This window comes from Equus caballus, chromosome 3, assembly GCF_041296265.1.
Source record: "Equus caballus isolate H_3958 breed thoroughbred chromosome 3, TB-T2T, whole genome shotgun sequence".
NCBI lineage: Eukaryota > Metazoa > Chordata > Mammalia > Perissodactyla > Equidae > Equus > Equus caballus.
The window spans coordinates 9,030,030-9,040,689 of NC_091686.1; the positions used below are offsets into that span (position 1 = coordinate 9,030,030).

The 10,660-nt window shown below is 55.0% G+C and overlaps 2 protein-coding genes across 2 annotated transcripts; both read left to right on the forward strand.

Moving 5' to 3' along the window:
- The first annotated feature begins 404 nt into the window (after positions 1 to 404).
- LOC100630543 (metallothionein-1B) lies at positions 405 to 1,485 on the forward strand. Its single transcript, XM_003364597.4, has 3 exons — positions 405 to 693; positions 992 to 1,057; positions 1,258 to 1,485. Exons 1-3 carry the CDS (start codon positions 666 to 668, stop codon positions 1,347 to 1,349), a joined length of 186 nt encoding a protein of 61 aa, XP_003364645.3. The 5' UTR covers positions 405 to 665; the 3' UTR covers positions 1,350 to 1,485.
- Positions 1,486 to 4,736: 3,251 nt separating this feature from the next.
- LOC100630653 (metallothionein-1A) lies at positions 4,737 to 6,939 on the forward strand. Its single transcript, XM_023637022.2, has 3 exons — positions 4,737 to 5,295; positions 5,857 to 5,922; positions 6,672 to 6,939. Exons 1-3 carry the CDS (start codon positions 5,268 to 5,270, stop codon positions 6,761 to 6,763), a joined length of 186 nt encoding a protein of 61 aa, XP_023492790.1. The 5' UTR covers positions 4,737 to 5,267; the 3' UTR covers positions 6,764 to 6,939.
- Positions 6,940 to 10,660: the final 3,721 nt, after the last annotated feature.

The window sequence follows — 10,660 nt, forward strand, 5'->3', positions numbered from 1 at the left end:
TCATTTCCTCCTCTTTAAAATGGGACTAGGGGATAGTCCTTACCTCACAGGGTTGTTACAGCATTACATGAGATCTGGGACATAGCACGCTTACTACAGTCCATATACAATCGGACACTAAGGCAGTCGATATACAATAGATAGATACGTCATCAACAGCCATCCCAGCGGGCTTAACTCATGCTACACAATTTTTAAGCCTTGACAGGTCTAAAGAGTTTTTTATCATCTGTCCTCACTTCCAATCGATTTTTCATCCGAGCAGGATCCCCAGGACCCGCTTACACCCGCTCTCTAAGCACTCAGGGTCAAGTACAGGGCAGCGGGGGGCGGGCCGGGCACCCACCCTGGCAGCCCGGCCCGCGGCGTCCGCGCTCTGCGCCCGGCCCTTCCCCCACCGAGGCGGCCCCCGGGCGCACGTGGGGCGGCGTCTGCGAACCCGCGGCCCGTGTGCACAGCCCGGTGCGCCCGGCCCGGCGCGCCGCGGGCCGCGGGTGACTCAGCGAGGGGCGTGTGCAGGCGGCCCGGCGGGGCGGGCTTTTGCACCCGTCCCGGCTCGGCCACTATAAAGGCCGCCCGCCGCGCTCTCGGCTCCATCACCCCTCCGCCAGGTCAGCGTTGCTCGTGCCTCTGTCTCCGGACTCCAGCCACCGCCTCAGTGCACCATGGACCCCAACTGCTCCTGCGTCGCCGGTAAGGATGTCTAAGCCGCGACTGGGAGTCGGGTGCAGAGCTGGAGAAGCGGTTTCTGACCCTTCCCGCTCTTCCTAATCAGGGTAGGGTTGGCCCCCTTTCAGAGCGTTTTGGTGTGCCTTCCTCTGCTCTAGGTTAATCGGAGGCCCCGTTTAACCGATAAGGAGAGGAGGGTTTATGGCTTGCCCAGGTTGCCACGAGTGGCTTCTGGAACTGGGACTCGAACCGGGGCTGCTAGCACCTCTTCCCGCGTTCGAGTCTAAGGGACCCTTCTCAGATCCGACTTTTCTCCTTGCAGGTGAATCCTGCACCTGCGCCGGCTCCTGCAAATGCAAACAGTGCAGATGCGCCTCCTGCAAGAAGAGTGAGTGGAATCCTCTTTTCATCCACCCCTCAGCCCCGCCTCCCGCTGCCCAGCCCTCTACAGCGTCCGGAGAGTGTAAAGCGGGGAGTTGCCCCTTTCTCCAGGAAGGCGGCACCTCCACATGGCCCCTGTTGGGCGGGCGGGAATCCTTACTGATCTTTTGTCCCAAGCGCTCATCTCTGGCACCCTCTCTTCCCCAGGCTGCTGCTCCTGCTGCCCCGTGGGCTGTGCCAAGTGTGCCCAGGGCTGCGTCTGCAAAGGGGCATCGGACAAGTGCAGCTGCTGCGCCTGATGTTGAGGAGAGCCTGCTCCCCATGTAAATAGAGCGACATGTACAAACCTGCATTTTTTTTCACACAGCGCTGACCCAATTGCTGCATCCCCTTTTCTATGAAATATGTGAATGACAATAAAAGTTATTGACCTTATTCGGACTCTGGTTTCCTTTCTGTGCATCGGGAATAAGGGATTTTATGCCCACCAGGGCTGGGGTAGGAGACTGGACTTCTAGTGAGGGGACTTGGCTTGTGGACTGAAATGTGAGGTCTCCAACTGAGTGCCCTAAAGCAAGCAGGTACCTCCCTGAACTTCGTTTTCTGTAAAATGGAAGAGCATTAGGCAGGATGCTAGAAGGGCGTTGGGTAGATACACGGTCGCCTCGCTTCTCATGTCAGGAGTCGATGGCATACAAACTTCTCGCTCCCTCATTTTCCATACCAGCTTCAGTTCCTCATGGATTTCAGATCTGAGAGAATCTAAAGAGGGTGGAATCCGAGACAGTAGAATCTCTACCTGAGGTTCTCCAACTTTCTGTGGTGAAAGGCTGCCATTAATTTTCTATCGGTGGTTTATATTTCCAAAGACTAAATAAACTTAGGTAAAATAAAGTTAATTACTACGAAAAATTTAAAAGTACACTATACCATTTTTTGATTCAATATATAAATTTGAATAAATATGCAAGGAAGAAAATAGCAGGAAAAATAAAGAATTTAGAACTATACCATTGTTTATTGAAGGTGTGCACGGAGCACTGGAAACAGTTGACAGACGCCCCCCTGTGTAGATCTCACACACTTTGAGTGGCATGGGCCCCCATGTCCCCATAAGGAACGCTCCCTCTGCCTTTCCCAGGGCCACTGACGCGACACCTGCTCCCCTGAGAGCTCCTGTGGTGGCTCTGGATCTTTGGCAGTTCCTCTCTGGGTCGGGCTGAGATCAACCCCTCCTTCCAAATCCAGCCTGGGCTCCTAGAAACCCACAAAGTGACTGGGGATGCGGAGGGAAGTGCCCAGGCATTTCTCAGCAAGAGGGAGCGGGCCTGAGAACTGGTTCCATATGAAGTCCTTCACGTCTGCCTGTGCAGGGTGGAGTTTCTACAGTTTGGAGAGCGTGGTGGCCTTTATTAGGCAGGAGTGAGTCATTTATGACTTGTCATTCACGCCAACAGTTAGTGCTCCTGGCTATTTGTGGAGTGAATTATTGTTTGATGTTCAATCAAAGAGAAAGACGAGTCCCATGGCCCAGGAGGCAGGACCACGCTTGCCCACAGGTGCCCTGTGTGAAGAGGGGATTTCAGAAGCCAGCCTGTGCCAAGCCCATGGGTGTTGGTGTCAGGCAGTCCTGGTTCACAGCCCACTAGGCCATCCCTGGCCATGCCACCTGAGAAAGTTGTGGATGGTCTCTGAGCCTCCACGTCCTCCTTTGTATAAAGGAGATGACATCTCACTGTCGGGGATTAAAGGAGAGAGTGGCCTGGCTCCTAGCTCGGGCTTCATACACAGCGTCCATCATGGTTACCACCCCCACCCTGACAGTGTGGAGAGGGAATCCTCACAGCTCCCAACAAGCCCCTGGAGGTAGGCTCATTGGTTTGGAACCAAGACAATGGGTTGGAGGCCAAAGAGGGATTGGAACCTTGGGGTTCCAGTGCCAGGGGAGTGTGGATGACCTGAAATAACTCCCCGGGACAAGAGGCTGCCACAGCATTTGGACAGACACAGAAGCCTTTCCCACGCTTCATCATTTGACCTGCACAGGGACCACGGAGAGAGTGAATGTCCAGGGGATGGAGTGATTGTGCCAACTTCCAGAGAGGTTCAGCAACCTGTCCAAGGCCACACAGCTCACAGTCAGAGTTGTGAACCCATACTACGGCTGGCCACAGGTGGCTGACCATGCTGTGACTGGATTTACATCCTGCCTCTCCTTGGTCAGAGCTGGAAGCCTTCTTAGAGACGGTCCAATTGTGCTCCTGGCTTTAGAGATGGGAACCTGAAGCCTGGAGAGGTCACAGAGCTCTGCACGGGGATCCCACTGCCGGCTCAGTGCTCTTCCCACTGCTGCCTCTGGGCCAGGTGCTCAGCGTGCTCATCTTTCCTGTGGAGTCATGGGGGGCATGGGGGGCATGATGCAGCAGTCTGCCCGTGTGAGGGCCAACCCCACCTGTGTCACTTAGAGCCCCATGAAGTCACCTCTCTGAGGTTCAGTCTCCCTCACTATAAGAAGGGCAACATCGGGGGCTGGCCCCGTGGCCGAGTGGTTAAGTTCGCGCGCTCCGTTGCAGGCATCCCAGTGTTTCGTTGGTTCGAATCCTGGGTGCGGACATGGCACTGCTCATCAGACCACGCTGAGGCAGCGTCCCACATACCACAACTAGAAGAACCCACAACGAGAAATATACAACTATGTACCGGGGGGCTTTGGGGAGAAAAAGGAAAAAATAAAACCTTTAAAAAAAAAAAAAAGAAGAAGGGCAACATCACAGCGCCTGCTCCTAGGATGAAATGCTTGAATACATGCAAAGAACTTAGCATGATGCCCGGGACACAGGGAGTCATCTATGATGTTGGCTATTATTTTATTATTATCATTCAGAGCAGAGGAGACATTTTACTACTTCCAGACAAATAAACCAGGCTTGGTTTCTGTGTTGCCGTGTCCTGCATTGTCCTCATCAACCACGGGAGCAGGTGAGCAGTTGCCCAGAGAGGGGCATCTTCTCTCCCCACAACAGAGAAGGGCACTAGGGACAGACAGCCGTGAGCCAGACAGTCCATGTCCTCCAAACAGATACAGAAGGATGCCTGCCATCTCTGCTGTCACTTGCACCAGGATTTTGCTTAACATTTTCTTTTTAATGATTTGTGTATTCTCAGATATATTTATGACAAGCAGACTCTTTACCACTACTGAAAGTGAGAATCAGGTGACTTCCAGGCACGGAAGGGAGCCGTAAAATCACATCTACCTTTCTTTCGCATCACTTTTGTCCCCCCCAGGATTGAGCTTGAAGGTCGGGAAGTGCTGCAGACGCTCCTCTGGGCCAGAGAGAAGCCTCCTCACGGACTCTTTCTTCCCCTGGGGACCTGACGGGAGTCAGATCCTGGGCGCCACTTCCCAGCACTGTGGCCCTGGGTCTGTGCTCTGTGCTCTGTGCCGTTTTGCTTTTGGGAAACGGGCTCCTAACTAGTATTTTCCTTTAGGGCTGTTCTTAGGGTTCGGATGGGGAAAGTGGTGAAAAAGGGCTGGCAGACTCAATGTGAGGGGACTGTCAGGAAGGCACAAAGGGAAACACCCACTCCTCTGGCTTTGTCTTTGAATGCCTGGTCAGCCTGCCACCTAAAACGATGCCTTCCCTGGGGGCATCCCGTGCTTAGGGAACATCTCAGTTGTGTCTGTGCACCCAACTCCGGCGTGGCTGCAGCCAAGCCAGGGCCGCGACCGCGAGGCTGCGGGTGCTCAGGGGCTCCAGGAAAGGGCGAACCTGAGGCCAAGGGTGCAGGGGCTGGGGGTGGGGAAGACGGCGAGGACTCAGGGGCTGAGGCCCAGGAACACTCGGGGTCGGGACGGATGCCCACCCCGGGAAAATTGGGACGAGGCGGGCAGGGAGGCTGGGACACCGCATGGCCTCTGGCACACAAGCCCCACCGCGGGACGGCGCCACAGGATCGACCCAGCGCTGCGCACGGAGCTCAGCCCCGCTCGGAAACCCTGCGCCCGTCCCGGTGCGCACAGCCCCGCCGAGGGAGCTGCGGCCGCGCGGTCGCCCGGGGGCGGGGTGCAAGGACGGGGCGGGGCCTTTGCGCCCGGGCCTCCTGCTCTGCCTATAAAGTCAGCAGGCTGGCGCCTAGACGCCACCACGCCTTCCAACAGTCCAAGTGCATCTTTGGGACCTGCTTTTGGATCTCAGGACTCAACAAGGCTCGGAATGGATCCCAACTGCTCGTGCCCCACTGGTAAGAGACACTGGGCTCTGGGCCTTAGGATGCCCCTTTCCAGGGACAGAAGACAGCGTCCTTGGGTTAGGAGAGGAAGTGTTCTGAGTCTGAGCTGAGGTGACCTCCTTCAGTTAGCACGTCTTGTGCTTTCACATGGCCAAGCTCCTGAGAGCATTTCCAGGCTCCTGGGCCTCTGTCTCGAGTTGAGGGTACTGAGGCTCCAGGCTGTGCATCTCGAGGTCAGGGAGCTGCTGCGCTGGGACCCAGTGCTGTGTCCAGGCCTCAGAGCTGCCAGGACTGGGTGGGAGCTGCCTCTTCGGGGTGCAGGATCTAAGGCCCTGGCCCCAGTCTCTCGGGGTGGCTCTGGAGCCTGGGACCCTCCTTGTGGAGCAATGTCAGGAGAGGACCTACCTTTCCCAGCAGCAGAAGAGAGAAGGGGGGGCTTCTCTCTATGTGCCCGCAGTGGGACAGGAGCTCCCAGGTCTGGGCCTGACAGAGGAGGGCGCACGGAGGGTTTGGGGACCAACTGCTGTGTCTGCATCAGCTCCTGACTCCCTGCCTGGCTTTCCTTCCTGGCAGGTGGCTCCTGCACCTGTGCCGGCTCCTGCAAGTGCAAAGAGTGCAGATGCACCTCCTGCAAGAAGAGTGAGTGTGGGCCCTTCTGGGGGTCTGGGGGCGGGGCTGAGGCAGAGACAGAACCCAGAGCTCAGCAGGCAGGCTTAGCCAAGGAGCCCGCTTCCCTACACCCCTGCTCTTAGCATGGTTCTGAGTCAGAATCGGAGTTGCCATAGCCCTACAGATGCTTGAGCCCCAACCTCTCATTCTAGAATGGGGAAACTGAGTCCTGAGAGGTCACCAAATAGTGTCAAGGATGGAGCCAGACAAGAGCCTAGGTCTCCTGTCTCCTGATGCAGCCTTCAGAACCCTCCAGTTTTCTGAGCACTTTATGCCTCTGAACTTGGGGACCACGTGTGGTTTCTCTGACCTGGTGGTGCAGCCCTGTCCTGTGCAGGCAGCCTAGGTTTCCCTGGCCCTCTTGGGCGCTGCTCTGGCAGGGGTTTGCCCCTCTCTGATCTTGAAGACTTTCCTCACTTCATTATAGGATTCTCGGAGGTGGGGAGCTGGCCTGACTGCCCCCCACCCTCCACCCCCCGGATGCTGTCAGTGTCTCTCCAGGCATTCTGGCCTATTCAGGACTCAGATGGTGCAGGGCACCCTTTTCCTAGTGGGTAGGACCTTACCCAAAGGTTCTACCCATTGTCTCAGGACAGAGCATGCCATCCTAACCTCAGGGTCCCCCGAGGCCCAGGGCAGAAATGGTGTCAGGGCTGCTGTTGGGAGGGAGGTTCTGGTAACATCTGCCCTGACTTCTCCCTCTGCCCTCTGTTCCCCAGGCTGCTGCTCCTGCTGCCCCGGGGGCTGTGCCAGGTGTGCCCAGGGCTGCGTCTGCAAAGGGGCATCGGACAAGTGCAGCTGCTGCGCCTGATGTCAGGGAGAGCCTGCTCCCGATGGGAACAGCAACACACACACACACACACACATACAGCTACTAACACATACAACCCTACTGCTTTAAACATTTCTTGATACAACCCTGACCTTTTACCACAACTTGCCTGTTTCTATGAGATCTGTGAATTCCAATAAACGTTGTTGACTCTATTCTGGCTCTGTTTTCCTTTGTGTGTCTTGGAAATAAGGGACTTCATGCCCATCACAGCTGTGGTGGCAAATTGGACTGGAAGTACAGCGACATGTGTTCTGGACCCAAAGACTAGCCCCTAAGAAACCAAGTGCCTGAATCAAGTCAGGATCCCTCTCTGAGCTTCAGTTTGTCGGCAAAAAACAGAAGCATCATCCAGATGACAGAAGGGCACAGGACAAAGTTCCCCTCTACTCTCAGTGTAGATGTGGACCATAGAAACCTCGCAGTGTCTCATTTTCGTTCTCTGGGGATCCCCCGCCAATCCTCAGTCGGGGGTGATGTTAGGCCTCCAAAGTTCAACTCCCCAATTCTGTGGCTTGTACACGGGGCTTGCTTCTAAACCACTGTGTTATTGGACCTGCTTTTTTTTTGTAACACAGATTTAACGATTGGTCAAAAAAAAATGAATTACTAAGGAAAACATTAAAAGGACACTATCTACAAACCCCATTTTTAGATTCGACACACAGATTTTCAATAAATACATGAAGAACAAAAAGGAAAATTAGAGATTTTTAAAAGCTGTACTAATGTTCATCAAAGGTGTGATTTGAGCACTGGAAGCAATTCACAGAGGCCCCCATGTGTGGATCACCCAGGCCTTGAGTGGCACCGCCCTGACATCCCCACAGGGAACCCTCACACTTTCTAGCCCAGGGCCACGTACAGGACACCCCTGAGAGCTCCTGTGGTGGCTCTGAATCTTTGGCAGTCCCTCCCTGGGTCGGGCTGAGATCGGCCCCTCCTTCCAAATCCAGCCTTGGCTCCTTGAAACCCGCAAAGTGACCAGGGATTTGGAGGGAAGTGCCTAGCCATTTCTCAGCAAGAATGTACCCGAGAACTGGTTCCAGGTGAAGTACTTGCTGTCCACCCTGCAGAGGGGGTGGATTCCACAGTTTGGAGGGCATGGTGGTCTTTATTAGGCAGGAGTGAGGGGTTGAGCGATTTGCAACTCATACCAAGCGTTAGCCCCCTGGCTCTCTGTGCAGGGAATTGCTGTTCGATGTTCAACCAAAGAGAAAGACGAGTCCCATGGCCCAGGAGGCAGGACCACGCTTGCCCACAGGTGCCCTGTGTGAAGACGGGATTGTAGAAGCCAGCCTGTGCCTAGTACATGGGTGTTGGTGTCAGGCAGTCCTGGTTCACAGACTACCAGGCCACTCCCTGGCCATGCCACCTGGGTAAGTCACTTGACCTCTCTCAGCCTGAGTTTCCTTACATTTAAAGAGGAGATTACATGTCACAGTGAGGAATTAAAGGAGACAGCATCCTGGCTCCTCGCTAGGGCTTCAGACATGGGGTCCGTTAGATATCCTTCTGATCACGGGGACTTTCCTGGAGACGGAATCCTGTTGAATCCCAACAGCGTCTTGGGGAAAGGCTCATTGGTTGGAAGCATGACTCTGGGTGGAGGTTAAGGATGGATTGGAAATTTAATGACTTTGTGGCAGGGGGTGTGTGGATGACCTAGAATAAGCCCCCTGAGACAAGGCAGTGTCACAGCATTTGAACAGACACAAAAGCCTTTCCACTCTTCCAGTCTTAAGGTTTTCACACAAGCAGGTGACTGAGACAGCAAAGAGGAAGAGGCTGGAGTGACTCTGCCATCTTCCAGAGAGGACAAGCAAGCTGCCAAAACTCACCAAGCTGGAAAATAAAGGGATGAAGGAATCTATGCTGTGCTACAGGGGTGCCTGGCCACAGCTGACAGATCACAATGTCACTGGATGCTACATCGTGCCCATCACAGTCCAAAGCTGGAAGGACCCTTGGAGATGGACTCCCTTTGCCCTTGGTTCAGAGATGGGAACCTGAAGCCCAGAGGGGTCACAGAGCTCTGTAGGGGGATCCCACTGCCGGCTCAGTGCTCTTCCCACTCCTGCCTCTGGGCCAGGTGCTCAGTGTGCTTGTCTTTTCTGTGGAGTTGTGGGGAGGGTGGGAGGGCGTGATGCTGCAGTCTGCCTGCATGAGGGCCAACCCCACTTGTGTCACTTAAAGCCCTGAGATGCAACCTCTCTGTGGCCCAGTCTCCTCCCCGATAAAATGGGCAAAATAGGGGAAAGCATATTTCTTAGAGGATGAAATGAATCAAGACAAGTCAAGGACTTAGGAAGGTGCCTGGCACGGGTGAGTGGTCTGTGACATCAGGTATTACTGCATTATTATTGTGCACAGCATAGTGGTATTTATTTATCTCCAGACAAATCAGCCAGGGCTTGGGGCCTCCTGTGTGTCCTGTGTTGTCCTCATCAATCTCATGAGGATGCGACCTGGGGATCAGAGAGACTCCTTCACTCTTCTCACAGCACTGTGATGGGCACAAGGGGCACAGAGCCGTGAGGAAACTCTCTGTGCCTTCTCAGACACGGAATGAAATCTCCATTTCTCCTACAACCTAACCATGTTTTATTTAACATTGTCCTTTGAAATGGTTCCTATTTTCTTTCACGTACTTGTATGAAAAGTCTTTCTCTCTACTGAAAGTGAGAGTCCGTCTTATTCCAGACATAGAAGATCACCGGAGAATCATACACGTTTCACTGAGGGGTCCCTTTCTTGCTGCCCACGGTGGGGCTGGCAGCTGGCTCTTGTTAAATGTCCAGCAGGAGAGAGTGGTGTAGACGGACCCAGACCAAAGCCTGCTTGTCATGGACCTTCCCTTCCCCTTGGGAAGCTCAGTGGATCAGTCCCCAGCTGTGTGACCTCGGGCCGGTCACTTAGGCTCCCTGTGCTGTGTTGTTGTCCTAGTGTAAAAACGGCTCATGCATAAAAGGGTTTTCCTTTCCAGTTGTTGTGAGTGTGCAAATCACGAGTGATGGAAACATGGCCTGGCACACGCTAAACGCCCTGGCGCTCTTAGGGATGGTGGAAGGGAAACAATCCCTTTTCTTGCTGTGTTATCAGAGTCATCTCCCTGTCACCTACTGTGAGCCCTCCATGGGGGGGTCCCACGCTGTGGGTACCGTCTGGAGTGGGGAGTACTGGCAGGCTATGGGGAGCACTCGATAGTTTTATAGAAAGGACTCGGACACATGTGCCCATATATCCCTTCAGCTGGGCACTGGAAGGAAAGAAAGAGGTAGAGGTCAGTGTCCACCCTGTTGCAGCAGACAAAATAAAAGGTGCTCTAGGTGCAACGTGGGGACAGGGAGAAGAAATAGGGATGGCAGGCAAAGGTCACATTGTGGGCTGTTCCTCTGCACACGACTTCCTCATGTTGCTGTCTGGCTCCAGCCGAGTGAAGGACATGAGTGCCGGGCTGTGGTTGCACACGGGCTCCGGGAAAGGGCGAACCTGAGGACAATTGCACTGGGGCTGGGGCTGGGGAAGACAGCGAGGACTCAGGGTCTGAGTTCCACGAATGTTCGGGGCGGGAATCGCTGCCACCTCCCAAAACTTGAGATGGGGCAGAGGGGGTGAGGGAAGGCTGGGACAACAAGTATGTCAGGCACACAAGCCCCTCCGCACGAATGGGCGCCAGAGGGCGGCCCCCACCCTGCCCACCCGGCTCAGCTGCGCCCGAGGCATCCTTCGCCCGGCCCGGTGCACACAGCCCAGCCGAGGGCGCTGGGGCACCGCTGTCGCCACCAGGCTGGGAGCAAGGACCGGGGCGGGGCCTTTGCTGCCTCTGGCTGGAAAGGGAGCAGGCGGGCTCCTAGGCTCTACCGCGCCGTCCAC